Source organism: Podarcis pityusensis (assembly GCF_964106645.2).
Source record: "Podarcis pityusensis genome assembly, chromosome: Z".
NCBI lineage: Eukaryota > Metazoa > Chordata > Lepidosauria > Squamata > Lacertidae > Podarcis > Podarcis pityusensis.
In genome coordinates, this window is record NC_138044.1 from 41,367,719 (window position 1) to 41,393,057 (window position 25,339).

Sequence of the window (25,339 nt, forward strand, 5' to 3'; positions counted from 1 at the left end):
AGGGTAGCACTGTTGTTTGCGGCAGCACATACTGAGTTGGCAAGTCACCGGAAAACAGGATTTATGGCCAAAGGGTAAGATAGGCCAAGATAATATCCAAGTCTTGGCCTTCTTTGAAAGGCTGACATACCACAGTAGTATGATTAGAGGGATGGCAGAAAAATAGCAAACAGTAATTGGAGGGGTGGCAGAAAAATCACTAATCCGATGTGATTTGGATGCCTTTTCTGGCATATGTCAATAAGAATCGGAATTTACTAGAACCTCCAACAACTTGAGTCATCAATCTGTGGACGGGTTATATTTTAAAAGTGCCCTCTTCCTGGTGGACAAATGAGAGATTTACTAAGGGGAGGAAATGACTCAAATGGACAAAGAGTAGTTTGACTCACAATATGTGCATTGTGAGACCCATATGATAAGATGCCTCCGCTAGCTTAGTTCAGTTTTTGTTAACACTGCTTTTCTTGTTGTTATCGAAACCCAATCAAAATCATTTGGGGGCAGAGTGGAACAGCCCCCAAAGAGTCTAATGGGGAATGAGCATACTCAGTGACCATGGAATGCTCTCTGTTGAGATGGCAAGAAGGGGGGAAGAGAATGGAGCTTTCTGGGAAAGGTCACAGCTGGTCAGCTGGCTGGCTGGCAGGCACCCTGAACAGGAACAGGCCACACTGCAACATGAAGGCCATGCATGCACTCCCATTGAATCTGCATCCAGTGCACTCTCACTGCTGGTTTGGGAAGCGACATGCACACAACATTAGCTGCATCCATATCTGTCCTGCCATTTCAAGTTACAAGAAGGGAGATTCTGACTAAACATCAGGAAGTAAGAGCTGTTCAGCGGTGGAACAGACTTCATCGGGAGGTTGTGGACACTCCTTCCTTGGAGGGTTTCAAGAAGAGGTTGGATGGCCTTCTGTCTTGGATGCTTTAGTTGAGATTTAGTTGTTTAGGGAAGCTTTTAATGTTTGATGCATTACTATATTTTAATATTTTGTTGGAAGCCGCCCAGAGTGGCTGGGGAAGCCCAGCCAGATGGGCAGGGTATAAATAATAACTTATTATTATTATTATTATTATTATTATTATTATCCCTGCATTGCAGGGGGTTGGACTAGATGACCCTCAGTGACCCCTTCCAACGATTCTCTGATTAGTATTAAATGCTGTGTTTTGATGCACTTCCCCACCAAAACCAGCTTCCACAGGAACTGAGAAAACCAACAGCCTAGCTGTGCTTAAAGGCAGTAATGTGTGCACAGGCTACGTTGCAGGTCCCACCTGTCTTGAGTAAGAGCTCTTGAATACCAATATAGTAACCAAAGTGCTGTTCCATCCATTCGCTCTCCAGTGAGGAAGTGGTCCAAATTGCCTTTAGATGGTTTATATTGTCAGAATTACTTGCACTGATTTTGGTGTTCTTCCATATTTTAACAGGGGTGAATTTGCTTGTGGGGACTGAGAATGGATTGTGGCTTCTAGACAGAAGCGGCCAAGGAAGAGTCTACTCATTGATAACCAGGAGGCGGTTCCAACAGATGGATGTGCTCGAAGGACTCAATGTGCTAATTACCATCTCAGGTTTGTTTGGTGCCTAGAACCATCTGACCTACAGTAGGACCAGAAGCAATTACAAAGAAGATTAGACTGCAAATTGAGTTGTAAAAACTCGCCGGCTCCTCCTGATGCTTACAATCCTTGTATCTAGGGCAGATGTGATTCAGGGTGTTTCATTGCCTGCTTAGTATGCAAAGTGGTTTGCAAGATTTATAGAGTACACCAGATACTTAAAACTAGTTTAAAGCTGGCTTCTGAGTCTAACAGCATCAATCTCTCTGTGTTTGTTTCTCTAATGTGGTTTCCATCCCTGCCCTGGAAGCTGATGGCAGCAACCATTAAATTATTCGTCCCTGAGCACAGGCTAGGCATGTATATGTCTGATATCAGTGTTCTGAAATTATGGGTCACAGCCACCTTACCCTGGCCATCCCTATTCGATCACTGGTATCATCTGGGGGAGTCCTGTTAGCACAACTCTCGCCAACAAGAAGAGATGCCTTCAGTCTTATGAGTCTTACTCTATGGAATTCCTTGCCACTAGAAATCAGACAAGCACCATCGCTGCTGTATTTTGGACGCCTGATTAAAACTGTTTTATTTCAGGAGGGTTTTGCATCATGAGTGCTTCTCCGATGCTTTAGAATTTTTTTTTTTGTTTGTTTGCATTTCTGAGGTTTTAAATTTTTGAAAGTTCATTTATGTTTTAAAATTTGCATCTTGTACCTGTACAAGCTGCTTTGACACCTGGGCATTGGAAAGCAGGATATACATTTTTAACATTAATAGTAATGATCATGATGGTGGTAGGTGTGGCCAAGGGTGGATGTGCACTCTTGGTTTTTGGTGCTAAAAATGAATTTCTGATAACCATATTGTCATAGGAAGTTCTTTTCAAACGTTAGTGATGTGTTGTTTAAATGTGACACCAGAGGGCGCTGCAGACCTATCCCTGTCCCAAAAAATACCTGGTAAACCTTGTGGGAAACGAAGCGAAGGAAGAAACCAAATGCCTTGATGTTTTAGAATGATATTTTTAATATTGTTCTAATAACGTTTAAAAGATGGGTTTCAATCCAGCCCTAGACTCTCCACTAAAGTTTGCAAATTATATACAGTACTAAGTTTTATAGAAACACTATGTTAGTTACAGAGTGTTCAGACTTCCACATTACGAACTGCTCTTTGTCAAGAGCATGGAAAGATAAGTGTTAACCCCATCCAGGTGGTTTTTCATGATAAGACCCATAACTCTCCCGTGCGAAGTTATCTCCTATAGCTACAGGAGTGGCCATATTTTTTGTTGTTCTGAACAATGCTGGTGTACCACACACAGAGATTATGGCTTACGACCAAAAGAGAGGGGGGGGCGACTCACTAAAACAGAATGCCCTCAACCTTTAAGACATGTTTTGAACTGACAAAATCGAAACAGAGTAAATAAGACTTGTAAATAAGATGAAGTAATGGGGCTTTCCACACACACACATACACACACACACACACACACACACACACGAGGGCCCATGCTCAATGCTTGCCAACTGAGGGCTACCAAGCACACTCTCATGTATGTATGCATGCATGCACACACAACCCCACATGTGCAGCAGACGCACTCAGCACACAAGCAGACCACACAGCAACCGTGTACATCACCTTGGAAATAAATAAATACATAGCAACTCACCCTCTCTCTGCCCTGCCCACACATGATATAGGCCAATATACTATAAAAGGTAAAGGGACCCCTGACCATTAGGTCCAGTTGTGACCGACTCTGGGGTTGCAGCGCTCATCTCACTTTACTGGCCGAGGGAGACAGCGTACAGCTTCCGGGTCATGTGGCCAGCATGACTAAGCTGCTTCTGGCGAAGCAGAGCAGCGCACGGAAGCGTCATTTACCTTCCCGCCGGAGTGGTACCTATTTATCTACTTGCACTTTGACGTGCTTTTGAACTGCTAGGTTGGCAGGAGCAGGGACCACGCAACAGGAGCTCACCCCGTCGTGGGGATTCGAACCGCTGACCTTCTGATTGGCAAGTCCTAGGCTCTGTGGTTTAACCCACAGTTAAACCACATGCACACAGTTAAACCACACATGCACAGAGACACATGGATGCACCATACATTACAGTTTAAACCACTCCACCCTGCCCAGTGCTGAGATGGGGCAATTTTAATCTCCACCACAGCACTGGGCTGCACATGAACGTAAATCCAGGCTGAAGGTTCACCACCCCTCGCCTTACAGGGTGTGGAGTGAAGGAGCTACAAAATAAACAAAGGAGATCCAACAAACAGATCTGGGGTGCAAAACAGATTGTTTGGAACGTCACCCTGAGCTGCAGTTGTGCTAGTGATACTAAGGAGTGGTGCCTTTCATAAGGCTGGGCTCACACAACGAAAGCTTAACTGAACTAGGAGCACGTCTGAGGGCACAGATACTCAAGTATTGGTTTATTTTTTTACATACGTTCTCTCACCACAAGGTGGTGCTATTGCTTTACTGTCTGACTGCGATGATCCGAGAACATAGATCCGTCCCTGAGCGTGATCTTTGCACACAGAAAAACCCTGGCTTCGCTGCCTGACATCTCTGCTAAAAATGATATTAGTCAAATAGATATCAGAAAGACCTCTGCCCGAGTCTTTGAGGAAACAGCTGCAAGACAGAGGTTTGGTATGCACACCACAGATTTAAAGCACTTGGTTTCCTCTCCCCCTGCCCCCAAAAAACCCTGGGGACCGTACTTTGGGAATTGCAACGCTGTGAGGGGCAAACCACAGTTCCCAGGATTTGGGGGGAAAGGAAGCTACGTGTTTTAAATCTGTCCTAATGGAATGGTGTTTACGCAGCCAGAATAGGCAATACAGTGGTACCTCAGGTTACAGATGCTTCAGGTTACAGACTCTGCTAAATCAGAAACTCAGGTTAAGAACTTTGCTTCAGGATGAGAACAGAAATCAAGTGGCGGTGGCGCGGCGGCAGCGGGAGGCCCCATTAGCTAAAGTGGTGCTTCAGGTTAAGAACAGTTTCAGGTTAAGAATGGACCTCCAGAACGAATTAAGTTCTTAACCCGAGGTACCACTGTACTGGCTTGATATTAGGCATCTTTCCTCCTGGTTTAAGATATTACCAACCTCAGAACTACTTCCAGCCAAGTTGTTGGTGTGATGTAGAGAAGTTAAGTTTTTTAACAAAATTCCTTTTCTATTTCTGGTCCAATAAATTGGCAGGCAAAAAGAACAAGCTACGTGTCTACTATCTATCCTGGCTGAGGAATAAGATCTTGCGGAATGATCCGGATGTGGAAAAGCGGCAAGGCTGGGTGTCTGTGGGTGACCTGGAAGGCTGCATACACTACAAAGTTGGTGAGTTTTCCCCTTGTGGGCTGCTAATAGCCAATTTTAGCACAAGATTTCTTTTGTTGTTGTTAACTCTGATGCATTCTGTATCACTTCGAGATCTTTAAAATAATGTTTTAGTTCCTGTTAATTCAGGAAGAGAAAAAGCTAAGGAGTAAACCCTGTGAAAATCTGGAGTGGTTGGGTGGCGTCTTGTACACCTCCTTCCAACAAAATGGGCCTAAAGGATGGAGATTCCTCACCCCTTATTTGAGGGCTTATTTGAACACACTAGATTCAGAGGTTGACACTACTGAGATAATATAGCTATTGTCTACATGAGCAAGATTTCCAAGGCCTTTTATTCAGATCCACATGCTGAAATAGGTCATTTGCGTGTGGAACAACATATACTGCAAACACTGTCAAGCAATATCCCATCAAGATTTTGCATTATCACTTCTTACCAGTTTTGATCCTAAATGGTTACATACAGAGGAAATGTTCTTTCATATGCAGTGGACTTGTAAAAGGGTAAAAGAGTATTGGGAAATGATCCATAAGGAATTGGGGGGGGGATGTTTATATATATATATATATATATATATATATATATATATATATATATATGTTGTTGTTTTTGCTTGAGGTGGGATAAATGTTGAGTTAGGGTGGGGATCAGTTTTATTTTAGTATAATTGTTTTTGGCTTTGTTTTTACTTTTACTATTTTGTTAGGCTATTGTATAGTTTGTATTTTGCTTTTTAAGGGGAAGGGTCAGGGCTGCCTGGGAGTGGGTCCCAGCCAATAGAATGGCTGAGGCAGGTTCCACAGGGGGGGATGTATTGGGACACCCGATCTCAGTGATCACGGGCAGGAGGAGGAGCTATGCTAAGACCAGACCATGTCATTACTGAGGAGGCAGGCTTAGTCGTTGTTTGAGGACTATCCCTGCCTCCAGATCTGGTCCTGACCGGAAGGATACAGGAATCAGCAGGGGAAACCCACATCATCTGAAAGTGTTGCTGTGCAATGCCAGGTCAATGATGAATAAAACCACTGCCATCCACGACCTGATTGTGGGTGGAGGATTTGACCTGGCATGTGTGACAGAGACCTGGTTGGATGAAGCAGAAGGGCCTGTCCTTGCCACTGCTTGTCCACCAGGTTTCTCTTACGCACAGGAACCCAGATCGTTTGGGCGGGGGGGGGGGGAGTGATTTTTAGGAAGTCATTAGTTTGCACCAGGTGTCCTATTGGGAAGACCCAGTTCTCTGAGTGCATGTTCTGGAAGTTGGGCAATAGGGGCAGTACAGGATTCCTTTTGGTGTACTGACCTCCCCGCTGCATCAAGGATTCCCTGCCCAAGCTGCTTCAGGTCGTGGCGGATGTTCTCCTGGAGACACCTAGTTTGGTTGTCCTAGGGGATTTTAACATCCATGCTGACACGACCTTACAAGGGGCTGCTCGGGACTTCATGGAAAGCATGGCCTCCATGGGGCTGTCCGTGAATAGGTTTGGCCCAACTCATAGCTTTGGACATGCCTTGGACCTGGTGTTCACATCTATGGATGTTGGTGATCTGACATTAAGTAAAAGTGAAACAAAAGTGCCATGGTCAGATCACTTCCTGGTGCAACTGGACTTCTCTGCAACCCTTCCCCTCTGCAGGGAGGTGGGACCGATTCAGATGCCCCCCCCCCCGCCACTTAATGGATCCAGATGGTTTCCATAGAGTGGTAGGGAATGTTTTATCCCGTGTTGATGGTCTCTCAGCTGATTCCCTGGTGACCCGCTGGAATACGGAGTTAACCAGGGCTATTGACTGTCTGGCTCCGAAGCACCCTCTCTGATTGCATGGAGCCCGGACAGCCCCATGGTTTTCCCCAGAGCTGAGGGTGATGAAACAATCGCTGAGAAGGCTAGAGCGCCGGTGGTGGAAAACTCATTCTGAATCAGACTGGACACGGGCTAGAGCTCAAGGTCGAGCCTACCAAGTGGCGATGGCAATGGCGAAGAGGACCTTATTTGCCGCTTCTATTGCATCTACAGAAAACAGCAGCAGGAGTCTCTTTCAGGTGGTTCGCAATCTATCGGAACCACCTTCGTCATCGGGGCCTGGTAGGGACCCCAAGATCTCCTGCAATGCTTTTGCAGTTTTTTGAAGATAAAGTTGCTCAGATTCGGAAGGAGGTAGACTCCACTGTGGGAGCAGGGCCGGGGCAGGAGAGTGCTAGAGTCCTGTCTAGTCAGGTTGTGTGGGATCAATTCCAATCTGTTACCTCCGAGGATGTGGACAGGCTGCTTGGACAAGTGAAACCAACCACCTGTCTTCTTGATCCTTGCCCATCCTGGCTGATAAAAACAAACCGGGAAGGGCTGGGCAATGGGCTCTGCGGGGTGGTGAATGCTTCCCTCTGTGAGGGAGCCTTCCCAGACCCGCTGAAAGAGGCAGTCATTAAACTGCTTCTTAAAAAAGCACCTTTAGACCCAGCCAATATGGCCAACTATCGCCCAGTCTCAAATCTTCCATTCTTGGGAAAGAATGGGTGATGGAGTGGGTGGTTGCTGAACAACTCCAAGCAAGCCAGGAGGATGCGGACCATTTGGATCTCTTCCAATTGTGATTCAGGCCTCACCATGGGACTGAAACTGCCTTGGTCGCGCTGGTTGATGATCTCCGGCGAGCTAGGGACAAAGGTGAGAGCTGTTTCCTAGTTCTGCTGGATCTCTCAGCGGCCTTTGGTACAATCGACCATAACATCCTTCTGAACCGTCTAGGGGGGCTGGGAGTGGGGGCACTGTTATACAGTGGTTCTGCTCCTTCCTCCTGGGCCGTGTTCAGAAAGTGGGGGGGTGAGTGTTCAGACCCCTGGGCTCTCACCTGTGGGGTGCCTCAGGGTTCCGGCCTCTCCCCCATGCTTTTTAATATCTTTATCAAACCGCTGGGAGAGATCATCAGGGGGTTTGGGTTGGGTGTTCATCAATATGCGGATGATACCCAGTTCTCTTTTAAATCAGAACCAGTGAAGGCGGTGAAGGTCCTGTGTGAGTGCCTGGAGGTGGTTGGAGGATGGATGGCGGCTAATGGATTGAGGTTGAATCCTGACAAGACAGAAGTACTGTTTTTGGGGGACAGGGGGCGGGCTGGTGTGGAGGACTCCCTGATCCTGAATGGGGTAACTGTGCCCCTGAAGGACCAGGTGCACAGCCTGGGAGTCATTTTGGACTCACAGCTGTCCATGGAGGTGCAGGTTAATTCTGTGTCCAGGGCAGCTGTTTACCAGCATCTGGTACACAGGCTGAGACCCTACCTGCCCACAGACTATCTTGCCAGAGTGGTGCATGCTCTAGTTATCTCCCACTTGGACTACTGCAATTCGCTCTACGTGGGGCTACCTTTGAAGGTGACTCAGAAACTGCAATTAATCTGGAATGCAGCAGCTAGACTGGTGACTGGGAGTGGCCGCAGAGACCATATAACACCGGTCCTGAAAGATCTTCATTGGCTCCCAGTACGTTTCGGAGCACAATTCAAAGTGTTGGTGCTGATCTTTATACCCTCAGTCCTGTATACCTGAAGGAGCGTCTCCACCCCCATCATCCAGCCCGGACACTGAGGTCCAGCACCGAAGGCCTTGTGGCGGCTCCCTCACTGCAAGAAGTGAGGTTACAGGGAACCAGGCAGAGGGCCTTTTCGGTAGTGGCGCCTACCCTGGGGAATGCCCTCCCCGCAGATGTCAAGGCAATAAACAACTATTATACTTTTTAAAGACAACTGAAGGCAGCCCTGTTTAGTGAAGTTTTTAATGTCTGACACTGTATGGTTTTTAATATTCAGTTGGAAGCCACCCAGAGTGGCTGGGGAAACCCAGCCAGATGTGCAGAGTATAAAGAATAGATTATTATTATTATTATTATTATTATTATTATTATTATTACTTTCCCAAAAAATCCAGAGTCCTTTCTGTTGGGGATAATTGAGAATGAAATTCCCAAGTGTCTAAAAAGGTTGTTTATGTATGCTGCTACTGCAGCCTGTGTTTTGTTAGCCCAAAAATGGAAAACGAGCAAGGTCCCAAATAAATAAGAATGGCAACTTAAGTTGACAGAATATGCAGAACTCACAGATTTAACATATAGAATAAGAGAACAAGCAGAACATACGTTTAAAGAAGATTGGGAAAAGTGTATGGGAAATAATTGTGTACAGCTGAAAATGCTGGCAGCATTAAGATAAATTAAACAGTGTAAACAAGTTTTGATGGATGCAATAATGGAATACTGAATGGTTTTGTTTTTGTAAAATATGCAGATATTTATGATATGTAAAATGAATCATGGAAAGAGAAGAAGAGAAGTCATTGATATCTTAAGAATGTAAAATGAGTTGTTTTAAATTGTACAACAGAAAACTTAATAAAATTATATACTAAATGGTTACATAACAATTCTGGTAGAGGGTTTATGACTGTCGTCTCATTCCAACCTCTGATGTGAACCTGAGTGTATGGATAAATCAAAGACTCCGATTGGTCTCGGGATTGAAATATCAGGATAGATAACTATGTAAACATATGAATTCAAGCCACGTAAGATTATTGTAAGCCAAATTCATTATGTTCAGTATAACATACGGACTTCATATACAGGTCTACTTGCTTAAATGTCTGAGCTCTGGGTTTGTCGTAACCACCCCTCCCCCCTCCCCCTTAGAACACGTTGTCTTGATTAATTATTATTTAGCTTGTATCATTTGAATAGTGGTTGCTGTTGTTGTTGGGAAATTGAGTTTTTAAAAACTTTTTCTTCGCACTTTCGCTGTGCAAAGAATGATTTAAAGAACCTTTCCCGATTTCTGTGCCTAGTTCATTAAAAAAAGAAAACAATTACTTTTCAGTGAAATACGAGAGGATCAAATTTCTTGTGATCGCTGTGAAAAACTCAGTTGAAGTCTATGCCTGGGCTCCTAAACCATATCACAAATTTATGGCATTCAAGGTAAGTAAATATGAAGAGATTCATACTTGCTTTCCATAGTATTCTCTACACATGCACACCCAAAACACATGAACAGAGTTCTAATCATGTCCCTGTTTCATCCTGTAATGATAAAAGACCATTGTCCGACAATTATTGGACTCCTAGTGGCAAATAGCCTATGGGATGGCGCCCAAATATTTATGTTTGCTTATATTAGTTTTAGTAACCTAATTAATTTAAAGTTGTATAAATTTGCATGTGAGAGGGAACGTGTCTGTATCACAGAAGGCAATGTAATGGAAGGCAGGGGAAGGCGTGCCCATTCCAGGCTTTTGTTTCCTTCCTTATATACTGTAACTGCTAAACCCAGGTAAGCCAAACATGGCAGAAACTAGGTTATCACCTAGTCTCTGGCATGTCTTATGCTGCCTTTAACACTGGGCAGGAGTGCTTTCTTGGGGATTCAAGCCAAATACTTAGAATCATAGAACTGTAGTGTTGGGAGACCCTTCTCTGCCTTAAATCCTGGGACTCAGCTACATTTAGTAAAGAAATAGTGATTTGAATGCGCTATAAACATGCGACACAAGATGGCACCAGACAGCAGAAAATTTTAAAACGCAATTTTCCATAGAGATCTTTTTTCTTTTTTTATAACTATCCTGTGTCTAGATCCACCTCCTGAGAGCCACTAGCACCAGTTTAGATAGGAAAACAGACTAGCCTGGTAAAAGGCAGATATGTTCTGGTGCATTAAAATAGTTCTTTAAAAAATCAGAATCTGCTGCCTTCTTCATTGACCAGAATGGTTTATAATCTCATAATCTCACTCATTAATCAGGCAAAGGTTGCAGCACTACTGCCTAATTTGCACCACGGTATTAAACTGATTGGGACGCGGGTGGCGCTGTGGGTAAAACCTCAGTGCCTAGGGCTTGCCGATCGCATGGTCGGCGGTTCAAGTCCCCGCGACGGGGTGAGCTCCCGTCTTTCGGTCCCAGCTCCTGCCCACCTAGCAGTTCGAAAGCACCCCTAAGTGCAAGTAGATAAATAGGGACCGCTTTATAGCGGGAAGGTAAACGGCGTTTCCGTGTGCTGCGCTGGTGCTGGCTCGCCATAGCAGCTTCGTCACGCTGGCCACGGGACCCGGAAGTGTCTTCAGACGGCGCCGGCTCACGGCCTCTTAAGTGAGATGGGCACACAACCCTAGAGTCGGACACGACTGGCCCGTACGGGCAGGGGTACCTTTACCTTTACCTTTATTAAACTGATTTCACTGCCCATTCCCTCTTTCCAGAGAAACTTGAGAACCATAGTTCTGTGAAGGTAGGCTAGAGACTTCAAACAAGAAGCTTTTCAGCGTTTTACCAAATAACAGTCTCGGGGATTACTTGGGAGAAGCCATGACAGAAAAGTGGTCCGAGGCTGCTATAAATTTGTAGTGTAGAATGCGTTTGCCCAAACTCACTATTTCTCTCTATCATTTATTTTGATGTGGGGTTAGATAGGGCGCTTTATGGGAACATGAATTCAGCTCACATAACTTGGGCTATCTCATAGATATGTCATAGAATCATAGAGTTGGAAGGGACCCTGAGGATCATCTAGTCCAACCCTCTGCAATGCACAAATATGTAGCTTTCCCTTATGGGGATCAAACCTCCAACCTTGGCATTGTAAGCCCTGTGTTCTAACCAACTGAGCTATTCATTGTATCCTGTTCTCATAACTCATAGTCCATGACTGTAGTCATTCTTTGTGAAAAGGGATGCAGGTGGCGCTGTGGTCTAAACCACTGAGCCTCTTGGGCTTGCTGATCAGAAGGTCAGCGGTTCAAATCCGCATGATGGAGTGAGCTCCTGTTGCTCTGTCCCAGCTCCTGCCAACCTGGCAGTTCAAAAGCACACCAGTGCAAGTAGATAAATAGGTACCACTGTGGCAGGAAGGTAAACGGCGTTTCTGTGTGCTCTGGTTTCTGTCACGGTGTCCCGTTGCACCAGAAGCAATTTAGTCATGCTGGCCACATGGACCAGGAAGCTGTCTGTGGACAAACGCCGGCTTCCTTGGCCTGAAAGTGAGATGAGCGCCGCAACCCCAAAGTTGCCTTTGACTGGACCTAACCATCCAAAGGTCCTTTATCTTACCTTTGTGGAAAGACAACGGAAAATGCTAATCAGGACTCTTTTTGGTTACATGTTTAATTGACAGTAAGATGCACAGTGTCTGATTCTTCTTTTTGCAGTCCTTCACTTCACTTCACCACAAACCACTGTTGGTTGACTTGACGGTTGAGAATGGACAGAGGTTAAAAGTGATCTACGGCTCACCAGTTGGATTTCATGCTATTGATGTGGACTCTGGCTCAGTGTATGACCTATACCTTCCCACACATGTAAGATACATCATTCTTTAGGAATCATGACAGTTTGCGGGGGGGGGGGGGGTTCTTCTTCAGCCTATGCAGTTAAAGAGGGTCTCATCGCTATTAATGCTGTGATTATTATCACTATTTGAATATTTTTTTCTACTCCACATTTCCATCCACATGGGTCCACAGAAGCAAGAAATTCTCAGTTGTTTAACAAGATTTATTGCAATAAATGTAACGAAATCTCCAAGTCATTTGCAATAAATATTAAAGCCATCAAGTAGAAACAGTTAAGAATGAGAAATTTAAAAACATTTTTTAAGATAATTAAAATTAGCAGTAAAAGGTTCGAACAAGGTAATGTCTACGTGTCTGGATAGAAAAATATTTTAACATCTAGTTTCCCTGTTGATTTTGGAACCATTCAAGATATACAGAAAATATACTTAAAGAAAAATATTTTAACATCTAGTATCCCTGTTGATTGTGGCACCATTCAAGATATACAGAGCTTTATAAATCTATGTTGGTCCTCTCTGTGCATGCAGTTTGGGTATTGTTGTTGTTTAATTATTTGATTGATTGATTGATTGATTGGCCATTGCTTTTCTTCCAATATATTGGGGGCAGCATACACGATTCTCCCCTTCCCATTGATGCAGTTTTCTCCTCTCAACAACCTTGTGAAAGCTTAGGCTAAGAGATAGTGTCTGGCCCAAGATTTGGGTAGAGATTTGAGCCTAAGCTCCTCTGATCTTAGTACACCTACTCCATTTAATTAATAGTGCCATGAGCGAATAATGCTGATGAATTTGCACAGGAAAAATAGAACAGGGACCAGCCCAAAAGTACCTTCTACTCTAAGGCGGCCTGCTATCTTTTTCCCCCTCGTTCTTCTTTGGCGATCACTCGTAGCTGAGTAAAATTGTCTTCCATGAACACGGTTTTAACAGTGTGTCTGTAAGTAACTGTGGAGGCCAATTCTGGATCCACACGTCCTTCCACAGTGGGGACATTGGTTTATGGGCAGGAGTTGATCACAGTGAGGGTTTGCCAAACATGCCTTCCTCTTAGCATGTTTCTCCCTTTCATCCTGAGTTTGAACGTCTTCAAAGTCCATGACACTTTTGGTAAAGACTGTTCTCCAATTGGAGCTCTTGCAGGCCACTGTTTCCCAGTTGTCGGTGTTTATACTACATTTTTTTAGATGTGACTTGAGAGAGTCTTTAAACCTCTTTTGTTGACCAACAGTATTACGCTTTCCATTTTTAAGTTCAGAATAGAGTAGTTGCTTGATAGACGATAATCAGGCATCTAAACACCATGACCAGTCCAACAAAGTTGATGTTGAAGAATAATTGCTTCGACACTGGTGATCTTTGCTGCTTCCAGTATACTGGCATTAGTTTGCCTATCTTCCCATTTTTTTGGAGACACCGTTGATAGAATCTTTCAAGGAGTTGGAGATAGCATTTATAAGTGGTTCATGTTTCACAAGCATACAGTAAAGATGGTAGTACAGTAGCTTTGTAAACAAACATTTAAGTTTTATTGCGAGTGTCCCAGTCCTCAAACACTCTGGACTTCAATTGGGAGAAAGTTGCACTTGCAGATCTCAGGCAATGCTGGATTTCAGCATCAATGTCGGCCCTTGTGAAAAGATAACTGCCCAGGTAGGAGAAGTGATCGACACTTTCCAAAGTTACACCATCGAGTTGGATTTGTGGTGCTGCCAGGGGTTGTTTTCTGCTTGCTGATGCAGCACTTTCGTTTTTGGGATGTTGAGAGATAGGCCAAGCTTTTCGTAAGCTTCTGTGAAGATATTTAGACTGGTTTGGAGGTCATCCTCTGAGTGTGTAGACTATACTGCCGTCAGCATACTAAAGCTCTCTGACAAAAGTTACAGTGACCTTACTCAGATTGAAGAGCTTTCCATCTGTTCGATATATGATTTCTACTCCGGTGGGGAATTTCCATTTGACAGTGTATGGAATCATGGCAATGAAAATAATGAATAGAGTTGGGATGATAACACAACCCTGTTAAACACCTGATCCTAATGTTAATGGTTCACTTTGAGAGCCACTGTTATCTGCGATTGTTGCTTTTGTCAGCACTCGTCATATCTCTGGTAAGGAGCACGTCACGGGGATCTTCAGCTCGGACAATTACATAGTCTAAGAGATGCCAGTAGTTCAACCGAGGGTCCCTCCATGATGTTTTAAATTTATTATTTTGTCAAAAGGGTGTGTTAATAAAAACAAGGTTGTGCATTGCACATATAGTTAATCCCCTGGTAAACCCAAGACTTCCTGTTTTGTCTTGTTGTGATCTTGCACAATTTTGCACTGAGATTCCCCCCCCAAAAAAAAAAGTTTTGGGGAGGGGCACAACCTCACATGGGTCACCTTTTTTGAGGGGGCACAATCTCGCATAGGTCACGTGACTTACATGGGAGTGTGGCCCCAGAAGATGGTTTCCTGGTTTTTTGTTGCAACCTGTAGGAGGGTATGGCATGAGTGAGTTTTCAGAAGAGTTTGTAAAGAGAGGATGAGAGGTGACACCACATTTTGAGCAGAAGGTGGTACAATGGCAAAGGGAAAATGTCACGAGGCCTCAGAAAAAATAAATGATGCTGGTCGCAGCAGCCCCCAATTTAAATGATGCTGGTCGCAGCAGCCTCCAGTTTAATTAGATACGTAGAGAAGCAATATTTCCCAGCTCAATGCCCTCAATATGAGAGCTCCCCATGGATGGCTGTGACTATTCTGCTCACTCGTCCACCATGAGACAGAGTGCACTAAAAATACACTTTACCCCCAAGAGTGCAGGAACTTAAAAAAGTGTGTCATTCCTGCAGCTGCTGGGACTTGTTGTTCCAGGAAGGGTCCGAATGTGAGAGGTTCGCTATATAATTTTCTTCAAGGAGGTTTCTGGAATCAGCATCCTAGGCTTCTTTTAAAGGCAACAGACTAGGTGTAGACACATCTGCGTCTGGCTCCCACTTTCTCTCTCTCTCTCTCTCTCTCTCTCTCTCTCTCTCTCTCCCTCTGTCTGCCTGTCTGTCTTTCTCATCAATTGGTCATGCAAGTAATACCAAGGCAACGCATCAAAATTGCTCTCCGGCTCTGGATACCTGTCCTGGTACTACGGATAGTGGCTGCAGAGACACCAGACTGCATGGCTGGAATGGGTATACTCACTTTGGCAAGTAAAGCATCTGTGGTTCTTTTATGGGTCAAACGTGGCATTGAGGTGGTAGAGAAATGGATGTCCTTTGAGTTGCATGTGCCTTTGCACTTCATGAAAAGCAATAGGGGAGTTCTGGTGTTCGTTCTCCTTGTGAAAATGCTAATTGCATGGATCTTTCATAATTGATACTCAGGTTAATCCTGTTCCTGGTACCATAGAGGATGGGTTAGGACTGTTTTCAGTATGCGTTTTTATCTCAAGGTCTCTTAAAACAAAGCACAGCCCTCTTTCATGTGCATGTACTACAAATCATCTCTCTCTCTCTCTCTCTCTCTCTCTCTCAGGAAGTGGGTTGGGGGTTTAAGATATTCTAAATTGCTTAAAGTTATTTGAATATTTTACAGTATGCATCACAAGGTTTTTCTGAGAGTGAGTTGAATGCGTATATTTTCTTCAATGCTGCTTGCTTTTCCTCTGTATTTGTTTGTTTGTTTGTGTGTGTGTGTGTGTGTGTTTGACCTGCTTTGAACATAAACTTCTGAATGACCTTTGAGCAATATGTCTGTGCAGCCTCCCCCAACCTAGTGCCCCCCAAGATGTTGTTGGGACTCCAGCTCCCATCAGCCCCATCTGCGTGGACAATAGTCAGGGGTGATGGAATTTGTAGCCAACATCTGGAGCAGACCCAATTTAGAGAAATTTGGCCAACTTTGCATGGAAAATGCCTAGGACTAAACAACACAGATAGAGGGGAATGTAAACATGGCTCTTTCTCTGATCAACAGACCTCTGAGGAGACATTTGTATAAGGGCCTTGATGCTAAGAAAAGGAGATTAACTGTACCCCAATCACCCTTTTATATTTCCCTCATTTAAGTGCTTCTTATCTGAACACTGCTATTTGCTTCAGGTGTGTGTAGGAGGCTGCTTGATTTCTCCTTCCTCCCCAAGGCGATTGAGAGAGTTTTCCCATGCAGTAGCCAACTTGACTCACAGATATATCGACCTTTGTGCAGTGCATCTTTTAAAGTTAGCGCAGAATTTTTTTGAGATAAAAGCTATCAGGGCCGAAGGCTAACATGAAACGGGAGCTGGCAATCTCTCCCTTCAAAGTGGAAGAAAGAGGCTGAATAATAGGAAATGGTGCTTAGAATAAAATAAATAGTGCTACACTGTGTATTGAGCTTGTGCTAAATATGACACCCAGACTAGTAAACTGTTCTGTAACAAATCCGCTCCACTTCCCAGTGGGGAGGAGTTGCGGTGGACCGCGTGGCCACCCACTCCCCACAGGAGACAGGGGACACTGTCCCCCGTCGCCTGGGGGATCCCGGCCAGCCCCTGCCCCTCCATGCTTAAGGGTATTCCGTTAAAGGAATCCGGGGGTGTTGATCTAGTCTGAAGCCCGGCTGGGGGGGCTAAGGCCTTGACACGACCCTGACGGGAACACCAGGGGGAGCTTGAGTTGGTTCGCATCAGCAGGGCTCCCCCTACCGGTGGCTTACCCTTACAGGGACTTCCTGCACAATGGGCAGGAGTCAGATATAGTCAGGTCCAATCAATGCCTAAGCAAATACCGGTCACATTCTGTAATTTCAATAAAGCTGTGGCCAAAATTTGCCCAATGACATAAACCTAATATCCGTGTCCTTGTGTGAGTTATTCCCAACATGGGGGTGGCTGCGGGGTCTCGACACGCAATGGGAGCTTTGCTGTGTTATTGCACTGTCTGCATATTTGCAAGTTTATTTATTTTTTTAAAATAGTATTTATTAAGGTTTTAAGTTTACAAAAAGGCAAAAGAAAACAGAAAAAACACCAAATTAAACAATAGCAAAACAACACATCACAATAAAAAACAGGAAAATAAGAACACTTAAAAACAACATACAAAAAAAAGGAAAGACAAATCGAGCCTTCCCATAACTTGTCTTTCATATGCTTGTTTCCCTGACCTCCTCACACCTCCCCCTTTTTTGTATTCTAAGTCAATTATCCATTTCAGCAAATCCTTTCCCTCTCTTCAAAATTCTTATCCTGAAAATTTATCTTGATCTTAATATAAGTTTAGTTTCCCTCTTTTCACCAATTAACAGTCTATTTTTCTTAAATCTTTGATACATTTTTGCTAAAATCACATAGATTCATTCCAACATCATTCTAACATTCATTAATTTTACAATGTTTCTGTAAATAGTCTTTAAATTTCTTCCAATCTTCCTCCACCGACTCTTCTCCCTGGTCTCGGATTCTGCCAGTCATTTCCGCCAGTTCCATATAGTCTATCACCTTCATCTGCCATTCTTCCAGAGTGGGTAAATCTTGTGTCTTCCAGTACTTTGCAATAAGTATTCTTGCTGCTGTTGTGGCATACATAAAGAAAGTTCTGTCCTTCTTTGGCACCAATTGGCCGACCATGCCCAGGCGAAAGGCCTCTGGTTTCTTCAGAAAGGTATATTTAAATACCTTTTTCATTTCATTATAGATCATCTCCCAGAAAGCCTTAATCCTTGGGCATGTCCACCAAAGGTGAAAGAATGTACCTTCCGTCTCTTTACATTTCCAGCATTTATTATCGGGCAAGTGATAAATTTTCGCAAGCTTGACTGGTGTCATGTACCACCTGTATATCATTTTCATTATATTCTTTCTTAAGGCATTACATGCCATGAACTTCATACCTGTGGTCCATAACTGTTCCCAGTCAGCCATAATAATGTTATGTCCAACATCTTGTGCCCATCTAATCATAACAGATTTCACCGTTTCATCCTGAGTATTCCATTTCAACAGCAAATTATACATTCTTGACAAATTCTTAGTTTTGGGGTCTAACAGTTCTGTTTCCAATTTTGATTTTTCCACCTGGAAGCCACATATTTGCAAGTTTAGATGCTGAATTCTTTTAATATATGCAGACTATCCAGAGCTCGTGCAAAGCTTTAATGCACCAAATTTTTATCTTTGTTGTGCCTCTAAGCTCATAGATGAGTAAATGCAATGCATACAGAGTTTTATTTAAACAGGGAAGCCAAGTGGGTCGACTCTCCAAATCCTCCTTAGATCACTGTCACCACCCAAGTGGTTAGTTCTGGAAAGGAAACAATGTTGGTCAGATAATTTGAAATCCGCACACTGGCTAAATTCTAATCCACGTTTTCCCCTCACTTTTTGTAAAGCAGGAAATATGTCTGCTATGCTGGTGAAAAAACACTAAGAGAAAAGTTTATTCTTTGTCCATTCATATCTATATCTATCTGTATCTGTCTATATAGCTTAAATATTACTTTGTCAACTTAGACTTTGTTTTATGTGGTTTAGTGTTTGGTTTCTAAAATTTTGCTTGCAAATATTTTAAAGAAGGCAGTCACTAAGTTGAAGTATAATGTATAATATTTTTTTCTATAATGCCGTTGTTAGTCTTATTGCATTGAAATCTCTCTTTGCTCACAATACACAGTCCAAGTGAAATATTGGATTTGGACAGTGACTATTGTATGCTTTTTGATAGTTAAATGTTTTTTCCCCTTTAAATACTGGCAGTGGAGGTAGAAGATAGCCAGTGTGGTTAGTTGCCATTAATAGTCTTACCCTCAATAAATTTTCTTATTCTCTTTTGAAGCCATCCATGTTGACTTTTCACTTGGTAGCTCAGTATTTCTTGCTATTTCTATGCTCTCTAGATCGCCAAATGGCAGCAGGAAGCATATAGACCTTTTTCAAGAAAACTTTATTATTGTTGTGGCTTCCAGAATCTTCATTGGTTTTAGTGCTCAGCCAGGGTTGGTGGACTGCGGTTGCTAAAATGACAGTGTTTTCCATTATATAAATTTCAATAAAATTTTGTTTCAGATCCAAGGGAATATCCACCCTCATGCTGTCATCATACTCCCTAATACCAGCGGAATGGAACTACTTCTTACCTACGAAGATGAAGGGGTCTACATCAACATATATGGACGTTTCTCAAAGGAAAATGTTTTGCAGTGGGGAGAAATGCCAGCATCTGTAGGTAAGTCTGAAAAGAACACAGCTGCCGGGAGGGAGGGAAAATGAAAACTAAGCAGGATCAGGCCCAAAGCCCATCTAATTCTGCGTCTTGCTCTCACAGTGGCCAGCTGAATCATATGCCACTTGATCCTTAAACAACAACTACCTCAAAAAGAACAAAACAATGAAGTTATCAGCAAAAGCAATTATCTAAAACAACCCAAACATAATAATTAAATCCAACAATAAGCTGAAACCAGATTAAAACACATGTCAACATTCTACATAACTGGAAAGGCTTGCCTAAACGAAAATGTTTTAGCTGGTTCCCAAAAGAGGACAGTGAAGGCGTATGCCTATTATTATTATTATTATTATTATTATTAAAATTTGTATACAGCCCTTCAGCTGTTGATCTCAGGGTAGTTCACAACGTATGGATGCCTCTGAGTTCCAGTATTACAACAGAGGGAGAAAAACATTGCTTTGCTTTCTCCACTCCATGCACAGTTCAATAAACCTCTTTTATGCTTCCTATAAGTCACTGTTTTTTCTAAACAAACAAAACAGAAAATTGAAAGGTGCCCCAGATCATCCTGCTCCTGTTGTCCGTACACCGGCTTTTCTGCTTGGGGAAAATGCACACAGCACATGGATGGAGAGCATTTATCTCCCTCTCATGTGAGAACTCGGGGACAAGCAAAGAAGCTGAATGCTGGGACACTCCAGGTGGGCAAAAGAAACTCCTTCTTCACACGGTGCGCAGTTAAACTGTGGAACTCACTCCCACAAGGTGGGATGGTGGTCACCGACTTGGATGGTTTTAAAAGAGGATTAAACAAATTCATTTATAATGATTTAAAAATAAAATAAAGAACATTTCCCAATAAACCAGAAGCCTTTCTTTTGGGAATGGTAACAACATAAATCCCTTTTTAAAAATCTGACAGGCATGAGACTTAGGGCATGTAAAGTCATGGTTGGCTACTGTGGGAATATCATGCTGGACTAAATGGAGCAATTGGACTGTGCACATAAAAGCCCAGTCATTCTCTGAAATAGCATCAGTCATCTGCACCAGGGCTGGATACTTGCTTGCAGGCATTGATAAGTCTCTTCCCCACCCTCAGGGGCCTACTATCACCAAGCCCCCATTAAAAATCCGTTGCCAGAGTGATGTGGGAAAGCCATGTAAGAGCCAGGGGTGTCTGCACTGAAGCCTGGTCCTGAGGAGCTGAGATGGGGAACCTGTGGCACTATGGATGCTGTTGTTTTTGAACTCCGTTTTCCATTATTCCTGACTTAAGGGACAAGCTGACTTGAGCCAGTGGAAGCTGAGCTATGTACATGCTACACATTTAAAGCTCAGGCCTTATCCCCAAAGAATTCTGGGAGCTGTAGTTTGTTAAGGGTGCTGGGAATTGTAGTTTTGAGAGGGGGTAAACCCACAGTTCCCATAACTCTTTAAATATACTTTAAATACACAGGCCACAGGTGTCCCTGCCATTCCACTCTTTCTGTTTCTGCCTCCCTTTCAGATGGGAGATAAACCATGCAAATGTGATTTCCTAAGGTTCAGGCATTAGCTTCCAAGCCCTGTCTCGTACATGTTACTTCCTCCACAAAGCTGCAGCCACATTGCATCAGTGGCATTTTGATTTTTTTTATTTTTTTTATTTTTTTTATTTTTTAATAATTTTTATTAAAGTTTCAAAGAAAGAAAAAGAAACAAGAAAAAAGAAAAAAAGAAAAACTTCAAAAAAAAGATACAGAAATACACAATACACAAATACACAGTACAAATCTCAAAAAGAAAATAAAAAAAACACAAAAAACCAGAATCAGCAATAAAAGAAAACATTACAATTAAAAACAATATCTCTTTTCCATTTCCGTTTTTAAGTTTACTTATTTTCTGGACTTCCTCATACCTCCCTCTTTTGTATTCCAATCCAAATTGTTTATCCAGCAATTTCTTTTCCACTTTTTTGGTCCCAATCTTTAATTTTAATATAATATTAAAATATATAACTTCAACTTCTTTAATCCTAATCTTTAGTCTTAATGTAATGTAGCATTAAAATTTTACCTCTTAATATCAAATTTCCATTTCATCAAACATCTTTAATCCTAATCTTTAGTCTTAGTCTATCATTAACCTTAACCTGTACAGCTGGAAACCGCTTATTTTCAGTCCAACATCACTCTAACATTCTTTAATTTTGCAATATTTCTGAAGATAGTCTTTAAATTTCTTCCAATCTTCCTCCACCGACTCTTCTCCTTGGTCACGGATTCTACCAGTCATTTCCGCCAATTCCATATAGTCCATAAGTTTCATCTGCCATTCCTCCAGCGTGGGAAGTTCTTATGTCTTCCAATACTTTGCGATGAGTATTCTTGCTGCTGTTGTTGCATACATAAAGAAAGTTCTATCCTTTTTTAACACCATTTGGCCGACTATGCCCAGGAGAAAGGCCTCTGGTTTCTTAGGGAAGGTATACTTAAATACCTTTTTTAATTCATTATATATCATTTCCCAGAAAGCCTTAATCTTTGGGCACGTCCACCTTCAATTTCTTTACATTTCCAACATTTGTTATCGGGCAAATGATAAATTTTTGCAAGCTTGACTGGGGTTATGTACCACCTGTATATCATTTTCATAATATTCTCTCTTAAGGCATTGCATGCCGTAAATTTCATACCTGTGGTCCACAACTGTTCCCAGTCAGCAAACATAATGTTATGTCCTACGTCCTGTGCCCATTTAATCATAGCCGATTTTACCATTTCATCCTGAGTATTCCATTTCAGCAGCAAGTTATACATTCTTGACAGATTCTTAGTTTTGGGTTCTAACAGTTCTGTTTCTAATTTTGATCTTTCCACCTGGAAGCCAATTTTCTTGTCCAATTTAAATGCCTCCATTATCTGAAAATAATGAAGCCAGTCTTGCACTTTGTTTTTTAACTTTTCAAAACTCTGCAATTTCAGTCTATCTCCGGATTTTTTTTTTAATCCCTATGAACCAGAGTATCTCAGAGTCTCATTTAGTATGCCATCATTGCTTTAATGTTGCAAATTCTAGGGAGAATACCAAAGTTCTCATCTACTGGATCAAACTGGTGGCTCCCGAATCCGTGCCAAGATCACTCTGTTGCTCCCCACCCAATGCTCTAAGGAGATTCTGTCAGTATTCGTGGAACTGTTTCCCAAACGAAATGGACCAATCGGCAGGCAGGCTGCGATCCACTTTCCAAAGGTTTCACCAGTGAGGTGCAAGCTGGTTTCTCCCCCAGCCCCATTCCACGGCTGACATTTCTAAGCAAACTCTGTGCTGTGGTATCTTTCTCTAATTCACATTGGCCTAAATTAGGAATATATGACAATGTTTGTGGTGCAGCAGAGAAGAAAGGGGGAAAAACATGAAGACCCCCCACTCCTGGGAACCGTAGTTTGTCAAGGGTGCTGAGAGCTTTGAGGAGACATCTAGTTCCCTCCCAGAACTACAATTCCCAGAGTTAAACCACTCTGGTAGGAATTGTTGCTTTGTGAGGGGAATAGAAGTGGTGTCTCCTAACAACTCTCAGCATCCTTAGAAGACTATTTGAAAGACTCTTTAAAATAGAAAGAAAAAACAAGAAGGTATTTTATTCCAGAAGTGTTTCAGACAGCATTTTCCCCCCTATAAGGAACATTTCCCAATTCAGTCCATCCTACATTGCTGACACTACCTGATGATAATGACTGAGAAAACAAACTTGTTTTTCACAGACAGATGGCTTTTGTTTCTGAAGTTATTTTACTCTAGTATCTCTTCCCACATAAAACACCCTCAAACTGATATGATGCAGCTGTGGTGTTCTAGTGGCAACATCCAATTAACTCACTCTGTGACCTTCTAGTACAATTAAAGAAGCATTTCCTTCATTTCTGACTGAGTCTTCTGCTTAAATTGGTATGTTGCTTTAGTGGAACTATGATGCTTACTAGGGTTTACTTCATAAACTGCTTAGAAGTCTAGGTTGGCAATTAAGCTGCTAATTTATGATGATGGTGGTGGTGAGGGTGAATAAGAATAATAAATTTACCTATGCCCTTGGTATCACAGCATCATAAGTTTCCCCTCTCCTGCCTGGTACTGGTAGCCAACAGGCACTGAGGGGTCAGAATGGTCAGCCCACAACTGAGAGCTCCCCGAACCTCCCTTCTCTTACCAATGCCATATGCATTGTTCACCAACCCATCTCCCTCTCTGTCCCAGAAAGGGTTGGTGATAAACTAATGGCAGATGTGAGGACGAATGTGGTCCAATGCTTGCTTGCTCATCCCCACCTGATGACCATCTTCTGCCATATTGGTGGCTTCCCCCCACCCCCAAATCACAAAACAAAAAAAATCTGGGTAGGCCCTAGTAGGCTGCACTATCACATGAAACAGTATCTTTGAGGTACAGTGGTGCCTCGCAAGACGAAATTAATCCGTTCCGCGAGTCTCTTCGTCTTGCGGTTTTTTCGTCTTGCGAAGCACGGCTATGAGCGGCTTAGCGGCTATTAACGGCTTAGCGGCTTTAAGAAAAAGGAAACAAACTCGCAAGAACTCGCAAGACGTTTCGTCTTGCGAAGCAAGCCTATAGGGAAATTCGTCTTGTGGAACGACTCAAAAAACGCAAAACCCTTTCATCTAGCGAGTTTTTCGTCTTGCGAGGCATTCGTCTTGCGGGGCACCACTGTAAATGTGGTTCTAAAGTATAGCCAGGGTTTTCCTGGAATTGATTTTGATATAAAGAACGCAGGCCCTCCAAGTGTCCCTATTTTCCAGGGACAGGCCCAGATTTGCAGAAGCCGTCCCGGTTTCTGGTTTGATCCTGGAATGTCCTGCTTTTCCTTAGGATGCCCCTATTTTCGTTGGAGGGTATGGAGTTATGCGACCCCCAAGCCAAGGAGATAAGTAACTACTGTATACAACCTTTAGAAGACATCTGAAGGCAGCCCTGCATAGGGAAGGGTTGTTGCTTTTTTCATGCTTAATGTTTTATTATGTGTTTTTTTAATAAGTTGGAAGCTGCTCAGAGTGGCAATTCAGTCAGATGGGTAGAGTATAAATAATAACATCATCATCCTTATTATTATTAATTGAATAGGGCATCCCTATGTTCTTCTGAGAAATGTTGGAGGGTGTCATGGATCAACCAAATTCACTAGAATGTTGTGAGAATTAGTTCATTGTTGATTTTAACAGAGGGTTAAGACAAGACCATGGAGATAAGGTTGCCAATAGCAACTAATCATGAACCACAGCTGTGGACCACCTCCCATATTGGAAGTGGTACTCCTCTGAATACCAGTTTCTGGGAAATCACATTGCACTTCACTTCCATTTGCAGGCATCCTGTAGATATAACAATAACATAATAACATCAGGTTGGCCAATGTGAGAAGAAGATAGACAAGATGGGCTTCAGTCTTACCCAGCAGATCTCTTCTTAAGTTCCTTTGTTCAAAAAACAACAACAATGCAAAATGATGTGCTGTAAATTGCACCATTGACATTATTTAATGGGGTTTACTAGGCTTGACTAGGTTCCAACAAGAGAAATCTTTCTTTCCTTGTTTATTTGTGGTTAAGTTTCTCAGTAGCTTTGTCTTGCCCAGGGCCACTCAAAGTGACTTATAACCAAAGAGACAGACAATAAACCCTGTATAATAATAATAATAAACAATAATAATAATTTTATGATTTATACCCCGTCCACCGATCTGGCTGGGTTTCCTACTCTGGGCAGCTTACAGGATATATAAAACATGGTAAAGTATCAAACATTAAAAATTTTCAGATACAGGGCTGCCTTCAGGTGTCTTCTAAAAGTTGCGTAATACTTTATCTCCTTAA

At 42.7% G+C, this 25,339-nt stretch overlaps 1 protein-coding gene across 3 annotated transcripts in view; it reads left to right on the forward strand.

Moving 5' to 3' along the window:
• NRK (Nik related kinase) overlaps window positions 1-25,339 on the forward strand; it is a 130,463-nt gene that overhangs the window by 92,788 nt on the left and 12,336 nt on the right. For all 3 annotated transcript variants that reach the window (XM_080991075.1, XM_080991074.1, XM_080991076.1), the window contains 5 exons: window positions 1,444-1,587; window positions 4,804-4,938; window positions 9,812-9,912; window positions 12,137-12,286; window positions 19,307-19,466. In XM_080991075.1, coding sequence (XP_080847201.1) covers window positions 1,444-1,587; window positions 4,804-4,938; window positions 9,812-9,912; window positions 12,137-12,286; window positions 19,307-19,466 — 690 coding nt within the window. The remainder of the gene's footprint in view (window positions 1-1,443; window positions 1,588-4,803; window positions 4,939-9,811; window positions 9,913-12,136; window positions 12,287-19,306; window positions 19,467-25,339) is intronic.